General features: G+C 36.5%; 1 protein-coding gene across 2 annotated transcripts in view; it reads left to right on the plus strand.

The window, feature by feature from the left end:
• Positions 1-21,821, plus strand: part of NDFIP1 (Nedd4 family interacting protein 1) — a 34,284-nt gene extending 12,463 nt beyond the window's left edge. The window contains exons 2-8 of one of the 2 annotated variants that reach the window (XM_063292349.1): positions 3,702-3,789; positions 3,920-4,050; positions 4,622-4,709; positions 7,758-7,882; positions 10,411-10,477; positions 14,242-14,347; positions 20,888-21,821. In XM_063292349.1, coding sequence (XP_063148419.1) covers positions 3,702-3,789; positions 3,920-4,050; positions 4,622-4,709; positions 7,758-7,882; positions 10,411-10,477; positions 14,242-14,345 — 603 coding nt within the window. In that variant the 3' untranslated portion in view covers positions 14,346-14,347; positions 20,888-21,821. The remainder of the gene's footprint in view (positions 1-3,701; positions 3,790-3,919; positions 4,051-4,621; positions 4,710-7,757; positions 7,883-10,410; positions 10,478-14,241; positions 14,348-20,887) is intronic. The other variant, XM_063292350.1, reaches the window with a different exon arrangement.
• Positions 21,822-22,305: the final 484 nt, after the last annotated feature.

The raw sequence follows: 22,305 nt of genomic DNA on the forward strand, positions 1-22,305 counted from the left end.
GGAAGATAGATGCTTTTGAACTGTGGTGTTGGAGGAAAATTCTGAGAGTGCCTTGGACTGCAAGAAGATCAAAGCAGTCCATCCTCCAGGAAATAAAGCGAGACTGCTCACTTGAGGGAATGATATTAAAGGCCAAACTGAAATACTTTGGCCACATAATGAGAAGACAGGACACCCTGGAGAAGGTGCTGATGTGGAAGGCAAAAGGAGGAGGGGCTGACCAAGGGCAAGGTGGATGGATGATATTCTAGAGTTGATGGCTCGTCCTTGGGGGAGCTGGGGGTGTTGATGACCGACAGGAAGCTCTGGCATGGGCTGGTCCATGAAGTCACAAAGAGTCGGAAGTGACTGAATGAATAAACAACAACATTAATTCTGACCTCCCCTTGTTCTGCTCCTTGTGTAGAGAGTATATTACTTAATGAAGATCCTCCTCTATCCTGAGAGGCTTCCATGCAAATGAAGGTTCAACAAAATAATCAGTGTAGGGTTTCTATGAGTAGGGAAGCTTTCCGTTGGAGATACTCATTTCCCTAGATATACAGGAGAATAGGCCAACAACTGTAAAGAATTACGTTAGAGCCACTTAATCAGTGAGACTTACTAGAGTAAGCATGCATAGGTTTCCTTGTGCTTGCAGCTTAGAAGTTCAGTACCCCAGATTTCTCCCCTCTAATGTCTGTGAAATAAGCAGAGCTTAAACAGATCTATTACCACAATAGCAGCTACCTATGATATTTAATTAGGAGTAGACCTTAGTAGAATTTAAACTTAGTAGAATTTATTACAGGGTAAGCATCCATTGGTTTACTTACTCGAACCAAGATTTCTATAGGTTGTGAGTCTGAACATGATTTTGTGAGAAAGTAATTTGTTTTTGAAATAATGGTGGAGGCATGTAGGTGGGGTTTTTTTTTGTTTTTTTGTTTTTACCTTTTCTACTTTTGTGGGGTAGAGGGGACAATTATTCTTTGTAGGTACAAACCTATTGGCAACTTAAAATTTGCTTCAGATGTATTCCAGGAAGTCACCAAAAATTGACTGTGAACATAATTTATAAATGTTTTTTGTTCCCTTAATGTTAAATATTTCTAGGTTGTGTTAGCAAGATTGTAATCAAATTGCTAAAGCTATTTCTGGCGGTGCATTTAATTACTCATCTTAGTTGAAGGTTTCAGAAGAAACTGGAAAAAATTACAGAATAACTCTTAATATTTCTAGTGCAGCTTTATTATCCATTTCCCAAGATTTATAAAATGAAAATTAATTCCATTTTTGTTGTTAGCTGTCAGATTTACTGTAGCAAAACACTGGCAAATTAAAGTACATCTTGCTTTGGATCAGTGGTTTTTTAAAATGTGGACAATAACATTAACTGATTAACGCAAAAACAAAAAGATTTTGAAAACACTTTTACAGAAGGTTAGTTTCATTTATGTCTGATTTCTATTGTTTAGTTATATTAATAAAGAAATTCCTGATATACTGCCTCTGTCTTTGCAGACAGAAGTACTGAATATGGATGTTTGAAACTTTGTAAATCAAACCATAGCTCTTAAAATTACATGTGTATATATGTATAAACTATGGGGTTCAGTTTTAAAAAGTGCTCCCTTAGCTATTTTTAAAAATCATTTAATATTTTTGAGTAACCTGAAAAAAAATTATTGAATACTTAACACATCTACTTTCTTACATTTCCTACAGAAAATCAAGGAAAACAACTATTTTTCAGTGGTTTCTGCTTATTTTTTGATGTCATGACTTTTGAAATACATTAAGGGCTGAAAAAACGTGGCTGAGAAGCCATATTCAGCCATATTGCACCCCCTCACCCCAATTCACATATGCTAAGTCATATTGTGGTTACTAGAGTGATACATTATAGCTCTGTTTTTGGGGACCAGAACCAGACAACTATGGCTTGATCAAACCATTGCTAAAATCTTACATTAATGTTATATCTGAACACAGTAGTATCCATGATCATTTTCATGATTCTTCATAGGTTTTCTTGGTCTACCCTGCTAGTCAACATAATAATATATTTTTTAAAAAGTGTAATTCAAAAGTAGTTTTGTTAATGGCATTGAAGGGTGTGTGTTTGGGAGGAGGGGAGAGTATTCACAAGACTTTCATGCTTGCCCAAATTCTTGGGTGATTATAGAGCACAGGTTTCCACGGTGTTCCAAGATACTGCCATAGTTTTAATAAGAGAAACAGCAATAACAGTTTAATGCATATGTATGTTTTTGTGAAAACTGTGTAATTTTTAAAAAGTCTGAATTTAGTGCGAACTAGTATGAGAAAGTCTATGTTTTTACAAGCTTAAAACTAAAATACTTGTTAACAAAGGTCACAACCAAAGAAAGTGAAATGGAACTCCATGCTTTCTCAGAAATGGAATGACCTTGTCCAGATCTTAGATTCAGGTGCTACTTCTCCCATCCCCTAACATGCAAAGAGAGGAGATTAAAACTTTTAGTTCAAAATTGACCAGTTTTTATTTATTTATCAAATTTGTTATTGCCCATCTCCTCCCACCAGAGGGACTCTGGGCAGTTTACAACAAATTAATCAATAAAACCATAGATGTACAATATAATTAATATATAAAAATATAATATATAAAATACAATTACAGTAGACAATAACTACACAAAAAATAAGATCCAAATGGCAGATGATCTAACTCAGTCCTTGTGCGTGGCGAGCACTTTAGAGCACTAGCCATCCCCAAGCATGACTATTTCCCTTCCCGCCCCAAGCCACGTGGCAGAGCCAGGTCTTCAGATTCCTCCGGAAGGCCAGGAGCGAAGGGGCCAACCTCACCTCTGGGGGTAGGATGTTTCAGAGGGTGGGAGCTACTGCAGAGAAGGACCTGGACCCCGCCAGATGGAATTCTTTTACCGATGAGGTCCACAACATGCCCTCTCTGCATGATCGGGTGGGACGGGTTGATATAACGGGGAAGAGGCAGTCCCTCAGGAAGCCTGGCCCCATGCCATGTAGGGCTTTAAAGGTGATAACTAACACCTTGAATTGGACCCAGCAGCAAACTGGTACCCAATGCAGCTTGCGTATAGAGGTGTTATATGCGCCCTTCTAGGAAATATATATAGGAATATATATATAAGAAAATGTGGCTTGCTTCATGCTTCCTTACGAAGAAATACGTTTTGCCTCTATGAATGCTTACAGCCCCATCGTATGCATGTTACTAAGTCCCACTTTATTCAGTAAAGCATAATTTCACATGTGCGTGGGAGTATGGCCTTATTCATCATGCATGTAATCTGGTTCAGTGTCTTTCCCAAGCACCCATCTATATATACTTTTTAAGAAAACCTTTCCTGCAATGCAAAAAGCATACAGGGAAGGCAGGTTTAGATTGCTATCTCAGTACTATTTAGCTGTGAATTAAAATGTTTACTTCTTTTCTTCAAAAATAAAAAGTATGTTTGTGAAGGAAAAAATGTCATTCAGAATTAATAACTGGGTTTAAAAAGTGATTTCTATCTCTCTTAGAGGGTTGATTGAAGAATTAAATATTTTAAAAGCATTGAAATTTCTTGAATTATGAACCATTTAAAATATGCATTATTGTTATAAGTGATTTCTGTTTTGTGCCTCATCAAGATTAATCTGATCCTTTTACTCATGCATTATAATCAGTTTAAATTAAAAAAAATTCTTCTCAGTTGCAGAATGAGGAGGAACCTGTTGAAAATCTGCAAGTTGTAAATGATTTTCCACCACCTTACAGCAGCATTTCTGGGGAGAATTCAGGTAAAAAAAATGAAATCTAGTATTAGAATAGCTTTCCTGGTGATTGGAGGCATAGCAAAATGTTGTGTAGACAATTTTAATGTTAATCACTCAATAATAAATTAACCATCCTGTTTCTCTTGCCTGCTAGTGTATTTTGACTACAAAGATGAAGCTGGGTTCCCTAAACCTCCTTCATATAATGTAGCTACAACTCTGCCTACCTATGATGAAGCAGAGAGAACTAAAGCAGAAGCTACTATTCCCTTAGTTCCTGGAAGGGTAAGTGTGCTTTGATTCTCTGCACCTTCATATCTAAATAGATCAAAACACTGTGAAATAATGTAAATTTGTTGATGTTGATCTTTGCATATTTTCCAGTGCTGTTTATTAGGTGATTTTTCCTATAAGCATAGTTAGGCCAATACAGCTCTCTGAGGAGTGACTATAAGTTAAGTGGGCTGATGTTACTAGATAAATAACAGGGATAATTTACCAATTTGTGCAGTTTTAGGAAGTGTAGGTAATGCTTTTAAATGCTTTTGTATTCTTGCTTTCTCTTCCTCACTTCAAGTCTCCAGTGTATAGTAATAAAGATGTTATGCTAACTTTCATATTCAATACTTTATTTGCATATTAAATAGAGGTTCACTTAGGTCTTTCTTTTTTCATTTCTCTTTAATTATGATGTTTCATTCATGTGTACAAAATATTTCTCATTCCTCAGTAATTTACACTGAAGTAGGAGAAAATAGGTGTGCTGTATTAAATATTTATTCTCTTTAGGGAAAAGTGACATGCTCTTATTATGGACCAGATTTTTGCTAATTATCTTGATCCATTTATGTCACAGGAGGAAGAGTTTGTGACACGGGATGACTTTGATGATACCGATCAGCTGAGGATAGGAAATGATGGCATTTTCATGCTGACTTTCTTCAGTGAGTACTTTACGCTTAACAAAATCGAAATAGCATTTTATTTATTTATTTATTTATTTATCGTATTTTTATCACTGCCCATCTCCCCCATATGGGGGACTCTGGGCGGTTCACAATTTAAACAGTTTAAAATTCAATAAAATCATAAATAATATCCACCAATAAATATCAATATCAATCAATATAAATATAAATATAAAATGTAGTGAGATCCAAGTAATGGCAGATTAATTCCGCCCAAAGGGGGACAAGACCGGCCCCAGCAGGGCTAGGGAACCAACCAGCCCCAAGAGTGGCTCCTCCTCTCCCCACTCCAGGCATGATGGCAAAACCAGGTCTTCAACCGTTTTCTGAAGTCCAAAAGGGAGGGTGTTCCAAAGGGCGGGAGCTGCTGCAGAGAAGGCCCGCCTCCTGGACCCCACCAGATGGAATTCTCTTGCAGACAGGGTCCGTAGCATGCCCTCTCTGCACGACCGGGTGGGCCGGGTTGATGTAATGGGGATGAGACGGTCCCTCAGGTAGCCTGGACCCATGCCATGTAGGGCTTTTAAGGTGATAACCATCTGATGTTCATATTTTCATAAGGTCATCTATATAATAGATAGGTTTTCTTCTGCTGTGCTGTTACACCGACTTGTACATATACAGCTGTTCATTTTTTAAAATAGTAATTTTATTAAAAATTACAATTGCAAAGATAAAAACTAATATAAACTAAAAAAAGAAAAAATAGAAGGTGCAGAAAAGAAAATAATAGAAAAATAGAAAAGAAAGAAAAAAAGAATAAAGAAACAGAAAATAAATATATAAAGAAATAACTTCCCCCTTCATCACCACAAATATAAACAATTTTAGTAACTTATCACTATCTCTTAAAATACAACAAATGATCTCTTCTTCCCATATCCCATCTCTTATCTATAAACAAATCCTTAAAGCCTCGTCATTCAGTCTTGATCAACAAAAGTCCATTAAGAGTTACCAGAGATAACAACATATCTATTTTAACCTTGATCAAATAAACCAACTTTATATTCCTCCCTTTTACTTTTAACAATTTTGATCTTTAGTCCCTTCAAATAATGTCCTAGAACTTGTTTTCTTTTCATTTTTTCTTTTTCCCTTTTTAGAAAATTCTTCAAAACTTTAACAAGCCTCTTTTGTAAATCCAATATAGGAAAATTATCCAGGTCAGTCTCTTGGTTTGTTATTTGTATATCCCTTTTAATTAAGACATCAGCTGTTTTTTTTTTGTATGTCCAGCGTAGCATCTTTTTCCATATCATTCCAGTAGTCATTTTTAAATCCACTTTCAGATAAGTTTCAATCTTGTCAGATATAACTTGTTCCTCTTCCATAACATCTTTTAAACACAGTCTATCTATAGAGGCAGACACTCTTAAAATAACCGTCTGGGTCCATTGTTCAAAAATATTTGTTTCTTTATTTATTATCCTGCCTTTATTATTTTTATAAACAACTCAAAGCGGTGAACATACCTAATACTCCTTCCTCCTCCTATTTTCCCCACAACAACAACCCTGTGAGGTGAGTTGGGCTGAGAGAGAGTGACTGGCCCAAGGTCACCCAGGTGGTTTTCATGCCTAAGGCAGGACTAGAACTCACACTCCTGGTTTCTAGCCCGTTGCCTGGACCACTAGACCAAACTGGCTCTCTCATATCCTTCAGTATGTGCAGTGTTAAAATATTCTGCTTCATTCTGTATTAGTAAGTCAAATTTAAGTGTTCTTCTCCTTTAATTGTAATCTTTAGTTCCTTCTGGTTCCCTCTAGTGTTCAACCTTCAAAGTTTTATCCTGTCATTTTTTTTAAGGAGAATACAAAACAAAAGCATTTTCCCATTATAAGGCTTATTATAATTAATTCCAAAATCTTATTTCAAATCCATCTGGACTCTTAGTCTGTTTATAACTTTCCAGAATCAAGTTCTAATCACCCTTTTGCTATTTGTTCCAAAAAAATTTTTTTAAGTCATTAAACTTGTATTTAAAACTTACTTCGCTAAGGATTGAAGGAAACGCACCTGGTGTTTTCAGACTCACCAATCCAAAGGTTCCTAATAGCTGAGAAGCAGTTAATAAGCAATTTCCAAAAGTGATTAGAAACAGGAAGTATGTAAGTAACCCAGTGTCCTTAAAGGTACTGACCATGGTTTGAGCAAGATGGCTATTCCCTTGTCTCCCAGAGCTCGAAACCCACCTGAGGCTGCTGTCTTGAAGTCTCCTCGCAAGGAGCAACTGTCTGGAGCACTTGTGGGCGACCTCGAGTCCTCTCCTAGTCTGGAGAGGAATTATGAAGAGCCGGTCTACTCACCGGCTCTTCATTCCACCACGGTCATTGGCTCTGCTTTTAGTGGACCCATCTTCAGTTTGCCATTCTTTGCTAGAAGTCCAAGAGCTGATCATTTTTCACCCAAGAAAAGTCTTGCTTGTCCATTACACCTTTCAATACAAATCTGGAAGGGGATAGTGTAGATAGTGCTAATTTAGGAATGTGATACAGTTTATGCTACCTTTCTATTTTTACTTTGGAGACCTTGAAGTGGAACTTTCAGAAGAATAAAAGGTGGACCTAAATACTTCCACGAATGGACTCCATTGAGTTATACCCAAGCTGCATCTACTTTAGCACTTAGTGCTAAAGTACTTTAGTACTTCATCACAGTGGTTGATGAAATTTCTCTGGGAAGCACAGAATCAGGCAGTTGCCCTCTCCTCTTCTGCCTCTCCAAAGTGATGCTGAGAGGCTTTCTGACTACTAGCCATCTATAGACTTCCTTTTACAGGAGAGCAGTTTTCTTTCTGTAACTTTTCACATTAGTCTTTTTAATTACCCTGCTAAATTCTTCAGGGTATCCTGGTAGCAGCAAATGTATGTTTGTCTTTAAAAAAATTATTTACAGCACTTTTAATTTTTTTAAATTATAGTATGACAATGATCACCATCATCAATAATTAGAACAAAATTAAATCCATTATCTGACATTAAGGTTTGAACTTTAGGCATTTTCTCTGTTTTGCTTTTTTAGTGGCATTCCTTTTCAACTGGATTGGATTCTTCCTCTCTTTCTGCCTGACTACCTCAGCAGCAGGAAGATATGGGGCTATTTCTGGATTTGGTCTCTCTCTCATTAAGTGGATTCTGATTGTCAGGGTAAGTTACAGAATGGAAAAGCAGGTATCACAAGTCTCTGTGTTTGGTACAGAGTTTAGTGCAGGATTCCATTATTATCTCTTTGTGAAAGTCTTAGAAAGCAAATTTAGACAAACTGTTTTATATAATGTAATAGTTTCATTATATTCTGTTTAAGCCCTGTGATCAGTTGTGCAGAGTCCTTAATATACATATGCATGCTAATTTGCTTATTCTCCTTTCAAACTTTTTTGCTTTTTTAACTTATACATTTTATTGTGCAACACTTGGATACATGTTAGGAAACTTGTGTATATTAAAGCCATTTGCTCTTGGATAGGCACTCTACAATTAACAGGAGCCAGTACGGGTTTGTTACAAGCAAATCATGCAAGATTAATCTTTTCTTCTTCTTTGCTAAAGTCATTAGCTTAGTGCATCAGGAGAATGCCACAGACATAATTACCTGGACCTCAAAAAAGCCTTTAATTGGAGTGTCTAATGATATTCTTCTGCATAAAATGGTAAAATATGGGCTATGTGATACTGTTGATAGATGGACTTACAGTTGGTTGAATGACCACACTCCAAGAGTGCTCATTAATAGCATCACTTCATCTTGAAGGGAAGTATTGCATGCACTGCCACAGGGCTCTGTCCTGGACCCTGTGTTGTTCAGCCTTTTTATCAAAGACTTGGATGAGGGAGTTAAGTTGAGGAAATGCTAATCAAGTTTACAGATGACACAAAGCTGGGAAGAGTGCCAAATATTTTAGAGGATGATTTAAAACCATCTAGATGGGCTCAACTCATAGGCTAAATTGAATAGGATGGAGAAACATGCTCTGCTAATAATAGACATTACCATTCAGTTTTGGCATATTTTGGCCAATATACCACAAGTGCAACCAAAGCCCAGTTTTACTGTATTCAGTAGAGACTATCTTGCAAGCCAACATGCTGATTCCTTTGTCCCCCCGACTCGGGATATGGGACAGACCACTGTAAATTAAGTGACCGAATTGGGTTCAGACATAAAACCCAGAGGATTTACTGTGAAGTTTGGTTTACAGTCATGAAATCTTTTATTTTCTGCAGTTTGATCTAAAACACTGCATCTGTTTTTGTCGATCAAATAAGTTATCCATATTTGTTCAATGTATAGGAAGCTGTTTTAATTGTCTATGTTGATTGGTGGCGTTTTTTCAGCAGAACATTTTTATCACTATCTGCTATCTGAGTGTTCTCCCTCTCTCCCATTCTCTCTCTCACACATTCTCTCTCTCTCTCTCTCTGAATGCTAGGAATTGAATCTGAAATTATCTGCATAGAAGACATGATTTGCCACTAGATACATAAATATATGTGTGAACTTCCCATATATATTTATATGGTTCTTTTTTACTCAGTCTAGGCTTCCTAAAGCAGCACATAAAAATAATAAAATCTGTTTGAAAAACTGGATTGGGTAAAATAAAATGCATTTATATATAGAAATTGTAATAATGTTCCTTAAGGATGGAAAGGAATAGATGAACAACATTTTTAAGGAAAAAAGGAGGGAGCTTGAGAACAACTGAAGACAAAACAGTACTTAACTTTGATACCACCTCTCCGTTAACAATATTTTACAAAGTTGTCTTTCAACGTAATTCAGTTTTTCAGATCTGAGAAAAGGCAAAGGCGGATCATTGAAAATCCAAGCATAATTTCAGTGATCATAACTAAGGCAATACATGCTTAAAAGTGATTTGAAGGAAGTGTTTTAGACCTTGTGTGAGCACAGCACATCCCTGCTATTCATTAAAGCAGGTTTTCTTTTTCAGGCTTCCATGCAAAACCGGACAAAATGCAGTTGCTGTAGAAGTTGCATTAACTTTTATGAGTCAACTTCTTAGAATAGCTATGTGTTTTTTTCAGACCCTTAGAAGCCTGTAAAATGAATGGGCTGCTGTAATAAATAACAAATAAATGCTTAGCTCAGGTCATATCCAAAGTACTTCTGAATCAATTCATAGTGTACACAGCCCTACCAGGAACTATGCATGACACAGGTCAGTGCAATTTGTGCATCAAACTTTAATACAAACGGAATAGTTTGTATTTGAGGAAGAATATGCAGAACATCTAGTCACCTATCTTTTCCAAGAGCAGACTTTCCTCATGTTAACTTCAGCAGTAAAGCATTTCATTTTTGCTCTTTTTTTCAGCAAACAGTAAATTATTGCCGTAAGTGTCAGCCCTGTAGAAGCAAAGAGTGGCCATCTTATATTCCCTTCCACTAAGAAAGTATAGGTGCAGATGCTTTGAAGCTGGTATCTACTAAAATATTTCTTCCCAGAAAGAAGTTAATTATTTTAAACGATTAGTATTATCTCATTCCAGTCAGTCACAGCAAATAATTGTAAATGACCAGCAGTTATTTTAATACTAAACTATTCCTGCTTTGGAGGATTTAGCAATTGTTCTGCCTAGCTAGTAATTATGTAGCAGTGTGAAGTATCCCACAGTTGCTTATTAATTTTGCATTTCTCTTTTTTTATTTTTAGTTCTCTACCTATTTCCCTGGCTATTTTGATGGGCAATACTGGCTGTGGTGGGTGTTCCTTGTATTAGGTAAGTGTGTTTCAGTGAATTTATCTTAGTGTTACCAAGTTGTTGTTATTTAATTATTTTACCTGAGGCCATAAATCAAAAGTTGATTTGTAAATTAAAAAAAAACACCTTTTCATAAACATACTTTTCTATCAGCCTTCTGCTTTAATTTAACTTAATTTTTAACTTTAACTTAATTCATTATTTGAGAAAGGTTTAAGAATTTAGGACCCTTTCTAGGGATTTTTAAAAAGGAATCCTGCCACCTAGTGGAGATGTCATTAGTTGCATTTTAAAAAATCTTGTCTGATCCTTGCATTGCCCAAGTGCAAGACTTGCAGCTTAACCAGCTAGGACATGTGGTCAGAGAGAATTGTTGAAGGAAAGAGTCAGATTAGTCAAATCCTTTCAGAAAGTTTGAAGATTATTCAAAATCACTAGAACACAGGCTTAGGTAAATGCATACCACAAATTAGGAGAGAAATTAACAATTTCTGGAGGATAACTATCTAGTTAAATAGCAGTATCAAGGAAATCAAAAAACGCAGGAATGCTTTCTTTAAAAAAAAGCATCTTGTTAAGAGAAGAGAAAACTCCAGATTCTGGTAAAATAAATATTGTTAAATAACTGAATAATGGAAGCCAATATAGTCAGTCTCATGTTTAGGTGCATCTGTGCCCTGCTGCAGCTGTTATAGTTGGTTTCTGTTGTGAACATTTTTTTTAGGTAATACAGGGTCTGTACAATCTGCACTGGCTCCCAGTTTGTTTCTACACACAATTCATTTAGAAATAGATTGAGACCAGGCATCTGAAAGACTACTTCCTCTGATTTGAACTTACCAGCATTTTAAAATTATTTTAAAGGCCAAGAGAGGCTACATTTGGAACATCCGCTCATGGGAGATGATTTTGGCTCCGTTTAGGCCTTAAAAATTGGAATGATTAATGTGCAATTATATTCTTTTTTTTTTCAATTTCTTTTTTTATAGTGCTGTTTTAAATTGTAAGTTGTGTTGGGGAGCAAACTCTAAATTGTGTTGGAGATCTTGCCAAGCACATACATGGACAGTAAAATGCCAAATGAGTATGTGTGCACAATGTTGCATGTTGGGGTAAACGAAGTTGTAAAATAATTGATTACACAGTGCATTGAAACCTTCCCAATATTGCTTTCTGTTTTTGCTTTTGCAACACCTACCATGGCTCTCTCTCTGCAAAAAATAAGTTTGTTGATTATATATTCAGCTAATCTGAAATCTGCTACATGTTTATTTTAGTAAAGAAATAACATGTCTTTAAAGGCTACATACCACAAATATAATCAAGACTTTTGGATTTGTGGCTGGATTCTTGATAAGGAGTATGATGATTATTACAGGAAATTTATTGTTCAAATGCATTAGACCTACATGAACCCAAGAATCATGGGCAAAATTTCACTCCTTAAGTAGAGCTTCCCCATCTTGTTGCTCTGCCTCTAACCATGTATTCAGAACTCTTAAGCTGAATTGTCCTGGCCTATTGTACTGTGCCTGAAACCAGACAATGAATAAAATTATGGTTAAGTATCTTAATCACAGTCTGTAACTGTTAGGAACTATAGGTTATTTGGATATTCCTACCGAAATACAGGAAATAAGTTCCTCTGGGAAGTACATGAAATCACTTGGCGCCACAACTGAATCTTTTTCTGATTTGGAACTCTTCTGTTTATTTTAGTAATGTGACTTAGTAGAACTTGGGGTGAATATTGACTGGCTCAGTATACGTTACAGTATACTGTAATGTTTAGAAGCAAGAAGTAAAAACAACATTTATTGTTCAACTTGAAAAGGTCAACTGAAGTTTGCTTTTCTCTTTGTTGGATAAAATAACAAGCTTGTGGTTAATAAAGCAAAGTTTCCACTTGGATACAGATCTTTTATTCTTTAGAAATATCTTTAGCCTTCTTGAACTTAAGTTACTGTTACTTAAACAACTCACTCTAAGTGCTGGAAGTTATATGAACTTCCACCCAAACCGCCCAGTTCCTTCTCTTCCAGTTGACAGTTTGCCACCAACAGAACTTCAGCCTCTTCCAGTCTCTAGCCCCTCCTTTAGGAACCTGACTAAGATGAGAGGCTCCAGTTTACATTCTTTGAATGACAGGTTCCATTTACCCAGTCATCCCAGTAACCAGGACTCATTTCTGTTAGCTTCCCTTACTCATATCCAGCATGTTATCCAAAATGGGACTGTCTGATTAGTGATCAGCCAGGAAAATGAAGTGGGCTGTTGGGTGGCCTGCAGCAACATCTCCACTGCTCTCAGGTTGCTTTTCAAGATCCCCTTCCCTCCCATATGGAAACTTTGCTTTCAAAACAAATGGGCTAAAGGAAGCATTAGCTTTTCCTACCAACACTGAGGAGTCTTTGCAGGTCTTTCGTTTGTATCATCATCATCATCATCATCATCATCACCACCACCACCACCACAGTTGCTAGAATATGCAAACAGAGGAAACTAAGAGCTGTTTCTGAGTGATTAACTTGACTGTCTGTGGAACCATAAGCAAATTAGACCCTTGACCATACTGTAGTTAATTTTAAGAGTAGTGGCTTGTATGAGTGCTCTGTCTCTCTCTCTCTTTCTGTTTAAGTATAATATAAAGCCTCAAAAGTCATGACTATGTTGTGTTAATTAAAAAAGCTGCAGACTGTCAGAGGGTGGGGAAAGGGACATGAAATTTCCAGATATACACACACCGTTCTTCTCTAAATTACAGTGATGTTTACTGTTTGATTATTATGTGCCATCAAGTTGTTTTTGACTCCTAGTGATCTCATAGATAGATTTTCTCCATGAAATGTTTATTGTTACAGTGCCGTTATATATATATAATTTGTGCTTATTTCTAATATACAGTATATATATAGTGGCCTTATCTTAACAAACTATAATTTCTGGACAGAGATTTTTACAGTTTAACTGTCTTGTTTCCTCTTTTCCTGATTCAGACAGGTGCTCCTTATCATAACTTTGATGTGCTCACTGCCTTAGAAAGCTTCAGTACTTTCACTTCTTGGGCTTACTTTTACCCTACGGCCTAAGCTTACTCTTTCCTGAGCTTCTTGGAATTCCAACACCTTTGTCAAGCTGTCCTTGCCAACATCTGGTTGGTCCTTTCCAAATGTAGCAGTCTTCCACCAGCCAGTCTGCTCTGCAGATCTCTCTTTCTGATCATGTTTGTTCCTGCTGGGTTCTCAGCTACAGATTTTTTCCCCCCAACTATTCCTTGATACGTACATTATCTCCAGTCCACACAGCACAAATACAGCTCCAGAAATGCCCAACAGCCTGCATTGCCTAAGAGATCTGCCCTTTATATGGTTTCATCAAAAGGAACACATGCCTGCTCCCAACTGTCTTCATTAGGATGGAAGCTTCTGTATGTCTGTGTGACAGTGGGTATTGCTTTGGCAAGGAGGAAATAAAAACCCTTGAGACCACTTTACAACTCTGTCCCAGTCAGGGCTCCCAACCCTGCCAAACACTTTCCCTTTTCATCTGTTCTCCATCCCTGACAATTGCTTATGGTTTGAAGATTTTGTCATTTTTTTGAATCAGCAGAAAACCACTTGACTCGCTCCTCATTTCACTTTGTACCACATTGAGGAGTGTAACATATTAAGGAAAACCATAACAAATTAGAAACTGATTGTTAGGCACTTGAACAAACAGTGCTTTTTAGATCAAAGAAAAATAATGTGTTTATCTAAAAATATTTTGTACTTTTCGTATAGGATTTCTTCTGTTTCTCAGAGGATTTATCAATTATGCAAAGGTTCGGAAGATGCCAGAAACATTTTCTACACTCCCCAGGACAAGAGTTCTCTTTATTTACTAAAGGTAATATATTTCAATATACTTTGCTAATTTCTGGGATGTGTGTTAGGGAAAATGTGAAATTTCCTACTTTTTTCCTTTGTTGTTTACAAAGTCAATTTATATTATTTGTTCCATTTGTTGTATTTTTTTGTATGATCACAAATACATTTTTTGTAATTCAGTCATATTGATTCCTGGAAGAAGCTTCCAAATTGCTTTATGAAAATATATTTAAGATATATTTCCTTGACCTATACATAAAACTTCATATACCAAATAGATGTTCACTACTGAATTAGAGGACCCAAGGAGGAGATATTAGTTCAAAAATAAGAAACATGCCTTAAAATACTTCCAGAGAAACTTATCCATGAGAAACCTGCAGGTTATCTATTCAGGACAGGAATTGAAAAATGAAACTTAAATTAGATGTTATTAAATATGTACCTATTACAACTGATCCTTCATTTTCCTTTTTCACTTTTCTTTTTAGCCAGCCAACAGCCGCACAAGCTGTAAGAGTTCCAGAAGTTAATAAGATACATGGTTAGACCACACACAAAATGAAGATTAATTTAGCAGTATGGAACACTTAGGGCAGAAAAATGCCATCATGGCACAGATGGTGTGTAAAAAATGCAGTTAACCACTTGACCTAGAAATAAAAAAAAAAACAACTCTGTGGTTAGGATATCTTTAATGCTTTATTAGGGATTTTGCCCCCCCCCCCATAGCCCTCCTGATCTTAAATTCACACTATATTACAAACTTCTAAGTTTCTTTCAGTGCTAATGTCAAAAGTGGGTTTGACTGGCAGGCTGCTCCTGTTCTTTTGCTTCTGCTGAAATCATTAATTATATTATTTCTTTGAATGTAGGTTTTATAGATAGAAGCTGCTTGATTCCTTGTAACAAGGCACACAAAACTAAACATAGTTGGTTTGGTTTAAATATTCACAACACGATCATGTGGTTTGTTTGATTTTGGCTTGGAATATTGTGTGAGCCCAGCCAGTTGCAGGTACTATATACTTTAAACCATGATTAAATATATGATGGTTTGGCATGATACATACACTGCACTGTTATTTGTGTCGCAATACAATCTGGATGCATTGACTCCAAAGAAAGCCTGTCTGAATTATGTGGAACTTGCTTCGAAATAAGTATGGGTAGGATTATATACTTCATCTTCTGTGTTTAGAGGCCTTTGGTTGCTCTATATACAGCCAAACTCTCTCTTAAACTTTGATTTGTAAGTAATTACCTCTCTGCTTCTAATAATGGGCATTAAGTGGAATTAGGTAGTCTGTAGGGAAATAACAACAAACAATTTTTAAGAAATTATCAATAGTGGGCAATTTTCAGTGTAATAGACAGCTCCTAATGCCTGAACTATGGTTACATCTTCACCAGCTTTTAAAAAAAGTTGTAATAGAAAGCTTCTCTGATTGGTCTTTTTAGGGTACTTCATATAAACTCAGGAAGCTTTCATTTGTGGTGAGGGTAATTAATCTCAATGTTTCTATGATTTTGAAGAAAATTCAGAAAATGTTATTACAGCTGAGAACAATTATGTGTATCGATACTGCTTGAACTAGGGAGTAAATGGAAAGGTTTGATTATTTTGTGACTTAATATCTGCCTGTTTGTTTGAATGAGTTTTTCATTTTTGGCATATTGTGTATATTTAGTTTTGGATATATGTGTGTACCATTTGATGAATTTTGCATCTCTACGGTTAGTAACATCTCTGCTGGCAGGGATTAATAGTCTTGATTGAAAAGATACATAGTTTTCAGGTTGTATTTTGTTAAGTTGTGTCAGGAGCACAACTGGGAAAGAAATTTCTGATCTATTGCAAAACCTCTGGAGCTGTGAGGTCACTCCTTCATATGGAAGATAGGAGTCTTATCACAGGGCCTGAAGTAGCAAATACTTTTCTACCTATTCAAGACATTTAACTACAAAGACCAGGACAGACAAACTGTATATAAAGCAGAACAGAGGTCTCTGTAAAATAATATCAAGAACATGGACATGGGCTTAAAGAGTGATATGAGCAGTATTCCTGAATAAAATGTCCTTGCTTAAGTTGTATACTGATCGGTATCCAGATAGCAGCATTTTTTAATTTAGTTGTTCATATCACTAATATGTAGTTTCATAAAATGAATTTAATAATTTATTGTGGAATTTGAAATGTATTGCCACCTTAAAAAGTGTTTATATTTCTCACCAAGTCTTATTTTTCTGTGGTTTATGATTCTTAAATAGGAGTAAACCACTCAAGGCCAAACATTCTTCCAACTAAGAACTTCAATTTTTGTTCATTCTTAATTTGGTCAGGAGATGGAGACAAAATACCAATTTCTCCCCCACCCTTGTACATTTAACTCAGTGAATGTAAATAAATAGGTATCTGCTATTTAAATTGATAATTAGCAGTCCAAGGGATTTTTTTATGCTGAAGAAACAAGATATGAAGAGCATTTCACTTTTGTTTGGAAACTACTTCCTGTAGTTTTAGTTATGTTAAACTGGATTGAAGAATCAGCATACCATGCTGTTTCATCCTTTGGAAGATCATATAGTTATTTTAAAAACTCTTAGGCAACACAAATTAACATATTCTGCAGAAAATCTTTAATGTACTTGGGTTAAATTTAACAGCTAGTAGTTACACAGTATAATGCAGCTACAAACCAGGGGGAATGTTAATTTAAAATGTAATTGGCAGACCCATTCTTTAAAGGTTCCAATAAAATGTATTTATGATAAGCTGCTATCAGTCATCTGAACCTACCAACTAATTTATCTGGCTGAGAAGTTCTTAAGCATTCTACCAAGAACTTCTCCCTTCACCTCTCAGGCTCCAAGAAAATAGAAATAAAAAGGAAGGTACTTTGGATCCAGTGGCCTGAAGCCCCCAAAATAGAGAAGTTAACAAACTCCTGCCAGTTGTTAAATGCAAGGGGTAGCTCTATAGTGGCAATCTTGCATGTGGGAAAGGCTTTAAAGAGAAATACCCTTAATAATCCAGGCAAAAATGGGTATGATCAAAAACAAAGATGGCAAGGACCTAACAGAAGAAGAAGAGATCAAGAAAAGGTGGCAAGAATATACGGAAGACCTGTATAGGAAGGATAACAATATTGGAGATAGCTTTAACGCTGTGGTCAGTGAGCTAGAGCCAGACATCCTGAAGAGTGAGGTTGAATGGGCCTTAAGAAGCATTGCTAATAACAAGGCAGCAGGAGACGACAGCATCCCAGCTGAACTGTTCAAAATCTTGCAAGATGATGCTGTCAAGGTAATGCATGCTATATGCCAGCAAATTTGGAAAACACAAGAATGGCCATCAGACTGGAAAAAATCAACTTATATCCTCATACCAAAAAAGGGAAACATTAAAGAATGTTCAAACTATTGACCAGTGGCACTCATTTCACATGCCAGTAAGATAATGCTTAAGATCTTGCAAGGTAGACTTCAGCAATTCATTGAGTGAGAATTGCCAGATGTACAAGTTGGGTTTAGAAAAGGCAGAGGAACTTGGGACCAAATTGCCAATATCCGCTGGATAATGGAAAAAGCCAAGGAGTTTCAGAAAAACAACGATTTCTGTTTTATTGACTATTCTAAAGCCTTTGTGTGGACCACAACAAATTGTGGCAAGTTCTTAGTGGTATGGGGATACCAAGTCATCTTGTCTGCCTCCTGAAGAATCTGTATAACGACCAAGTAGCAACAGTAAGAACAGACCAGGGAACAATGGACTGGTTTAAGATTGGGAAAGGAGTACGGCAGGGCTGTATACTCTCACCCTACCTATTCAACTTGTACGCAGAACACATCATGCGACATGCTGGGCTTGAGGAATCCAAGGCTGGAGTTAAAATCTCTGGAAGAAACATTAACAATCTCAGATATGCAGATGATACCACTTTGATGGCTGAAAGTGAGGAGGAACTGAGGAGCCTTATGATGAAGGTGAAATTAGAAAATGCAAAAACTGGCTTGCAGCTAAACCTCAAAACAATCAAGATTATGGCAACCAGCTTGATTGATAACTGGCAAATAGAGGGAGAAAATGTAGAAGCAGTGAAAGACTTTGTATTTCTAGGTGCGAAGATTACTGCGGATGCTGACTGCAGTCAGGAAATCAGAAGACGCTTAATCCTTGGGAGAAGAGCAATGACAAATCTTGATAAAATAGTTAAGAGCAGAGACATCACACTGACAATAAAGGTCCGCATAGTTAAAGCAATGGTGTTCCCTGTCGTAACATATGGCTGCGAGAGCTGGACCATAAGGAAGGCTGAGCGAAGGAAGATCGATGCTTTTGAACTGTGGTGTTGGAGGAAAATTCTGAGAGTGCCTTGGACTGCAAGAAGATCAAAGCAATCCATCCTCCAGGAAATCAAGCCAGACTGCTCACTTGAGGGAATGATATTCAAGGCAAAACTGAAATACTTTGGCCACATAATGGGAAGACAGGACACCCTGGAGAAAATGCTGATGCTAGGGAGAGTGGAGGGCAAAAGGAGGAGGGGCCGACCAAGGGCAAGGTGGATGGATGATATTCTAGAGGTGACGGACTCGTCCCTGGGGGAGCTGGGGGTATTGACGACCGACAGGAAGCTCTGGCGTGGGCTGGTCCATGAAGTCACCAAGAGTTGGAAGCGACTAAACAAATAACAACACCCTTAATAAATGAAAGAAATCCAGTCTCAAAAGAAGTTTATTGGGAAAAAGTAAATATAGGAAAAACAAGAGAAGTTAGTATTCACAAACAGAATTTCATACAAAATCAGTACAATCAGCCTAGCCAGACTAGCTATTGAAAAACTCCTTGAATAAGCTCATGAGTTTCAGGACATGTCCCAGTTTCATTGCAGGAGAATGTTTGGAGAGAGATCAGCTATTTGGATGTTGTTAGGAAGACCTTATTTCCTTTATTCTCTTCTTGATCAATTTTGTAGTATGTGGAGCATGAGCGAAAGCCAGCCTCTTGGGGGAACTGATGCTTTGCCCAATGAAAAAAAAAAAAAAGTCCTTCTCTGGTCCTGGGTCTAGCCAGCCAATAACACCCACCTTCCTAATAACTTGGTAGAGTGATAAAGATGCAGTCTAGGTTTTGCCAGTTGTTGTACTGCATAAATGGGATTGCATGGAAGAGGCTTTTTGGGGAAGCAAAAACTGAGTTTTGCTTTTAGGCCTCTCACCCTGGAATCAGCTTATCAGATGCTTTAGGGGTCACTTCTGTGCCATACAAAAACATGAGATTTTTGTTAAGAATTTTGCTGTTAGGCATTTTAAAATGGTTCAAGCAATTTTTTATTTATAAATTAAGCCAGCCCCAAAATGAATAAATACAAGTAATCCCCTGGTTATGTAGGGCTGACTTAAGTAATTCTTATACTACACATGAGGGTGCAAAATGGCAGCCACATATTTTTGCATGTACATGGTGTGTAAGTGGCTTTTTCAGGTTCCTGGATTGGAACTCTTGCATAAGCAAGAGAGTGTCTGTAAATGAAATATGTTTTGGAATTTTCTAGCCTACCAAATTAAAAATCAGTAGGCAAGAAAATGTATTTATTTATTGGAGGTGCTTGCATACTGCTTCAATTGAGCAAATTTATGCAACTTACAAAGCAACAGCAGTATCATCCAACAAGCAGCAATATTCATAATGAAAGCTGAGGCTATTTCTAGACATGTAGAAAAGCAGTCCAGAAAGGATGTTTTCAAACACTAATGTGTAGAGCCTACTTGTCTGAAGCTACTATCACAAATATTGTCCTAAGCCAATGTTTTGCAGTCAGTGTGCATGGAACTAATGCAGCTTTTATTATTATGGTTGGTTAAATGTAATTAACTAAACTGTAGTTATTAATTATGTTTATTATACAATAATCTTATTCCTTGAGAACTAATTAGCAATCTTCAATCTGCTGTTCAGATTTGAAAATAAGTATAGAAATTATGATATAATGATGAACGAGACTGAGGTTGCCTGTTCTCATCACTTGCATTTTATTGTGCTTTTTTATTTTCAGTATTCTTTCAGTGACATTGAGAATATATATAAATAAAAATCCAGTTTTCATAAAGTGCTTGCAGGCTGTACGCCAGATATCAAAGTTATCCATTGCCCGGATTCACACATTATGCTAAACCAGAGGAAGGCAGCCTACAGCCTCCCCCCCCCTTTTTTTTTGATCCTCCAGAGTCTGTTTTAATATAATCCAGGGGCCCAATGTTATTGCTGTCCTAAATACAGTTTGTCTAAACTGTTTTGAAGAAGATGGAATGGGTTTGGCCCAGTGTCTTCTGTTTCATTCTTCAAAAACTTTACCTTACCAAACACAGATTGCATCAAACACAGATTGATTCAGCTATCAAAATAAATAGCAACAATAGAATGAAGTATGTAGAAGCAGTCAAGGATGTGAATTATTACACTATCTCCAATAATTTATGTATGTGAAATGTTTTCTCAGCATCCTTGTTTTGTGACCATCTTTCTCTTTGCTGTCATTTTTACTTTTTTCAGACTGAAGTCTTCTGGCAACATTTTCCTGCTTTAATGAATCCTCCCTCAAGTAATATATGGACATCTGCAGGAAGTAAATCAAGACTCTGAACACACACACAAAAGAAAAAAAAGTAATTAATCACCTGCTTAAAATAAATAAAATACTATTGGGAAAAAGAAGCATTTCTTTCTATTTGTTTTTAGATGTAAAATTTTAATAGTACAATGCAAACTCCTGTAATCATTAAATCATTAGTGGCTAATGTTTGAAACAGCTCTTGCAATCAAGTCTGTGATGTTACTAATAATGCCTTATATAGTATTTGTAGTCTTTTAAATAGCATGAGCTATTGCCCTGTAGCCAGAAGGGGTCAGTCTTGTTTTTTTCCCCTTAAAATGAGCTTGGAGTATACTCTCTTAGTGTAAGATACCTTAATAATCTGGCCATTGTGAAGGGGTGTTCTTGGATCTAGAAACTTGTTTTGGCTGTATTTCTGCACATAATATGTATCTGTTATTAAATAAAATGATAACAACTTGGAAGTAAAGCGTACATGCACAATCTGAATGTCTTTAAAAAATAACAGCGTGAGAATATTGCTAAGAAGATGGTAGAGATGTGTGTTAATTTTTGGTAATATATGATCAGTCTTTTATACAATTGTACTATATCCATTTTGGCTTGGGATCCTTGAAGTATATGTTGGCAATGTAAAATTCAGATAATTTGATACTACCATGTGTAAAATCAGAAAGTCAATCATTATGTGTGATGATTTTAGGGCTCTTAAGATAGTCCCTTTACTAATTACATTTCTTGTTTTTCTAATTTATGATACATTTAAATATAGTTTATTGTACGTGTCTGTGATTTCTGCAAAGCAGCAATTCAGAGTTCTACTATGTTAAAACTGTAAATACAGCAGACTGTTAATAAATGTCACTTACATTAGTAGGGTTTCCATTTTGCTATACGCCAGTGTTCACAAGGAGATCTTGAGGGGGAAATTCTAAAGCAGCCCAATTAGACCATGCTTGCTCTCTATAGGATGTTGACTGTTGGGTGGCAGACGGCAAGAATGGAAGGAGATATGGCACCATTTTGTTGCAGGTGTCAGTTTATTTGACTCCTCAAATGTCTTCACCCCTTTCTCACATCTAAGGCTGTTGATAGACCAAATAATTGTTTTGATCTCAAACGTTTGCTTAATGGCATTGCCTGGATAATGTCTCCTAGAGAATATAGTCTTCGTTATTTTTGTTAAGGCTTAAAAAAAATGTGACTCAGCTAAGTCCAGTCTAGGCATAATGTTTATGCTAGGAGGGATTCCATAGGGCAGAGTATTACTGTGTTTCATGCTTGGACTATACAGGTGCACATCGGTGGTTACAGGTATAACCAGTGGCAGTGTTTGATGGATGTGGCTTGCATGTAG

This window comes from Candoia aspera, chromosome 2 (genome assembly GCF_035149785.1).
Source record: "Candoia aspera isolate rCanAsp1 chromosome 2, rCanAsp1.hap2, whole genome shotgun sequence".
Taxonomy (NCBI): domain Eukaryota; kingdom Metazoa; phylum Chordata; class Lepidosauria; order Squamata; family Boidae; genus Candoia; species Candoia aspera.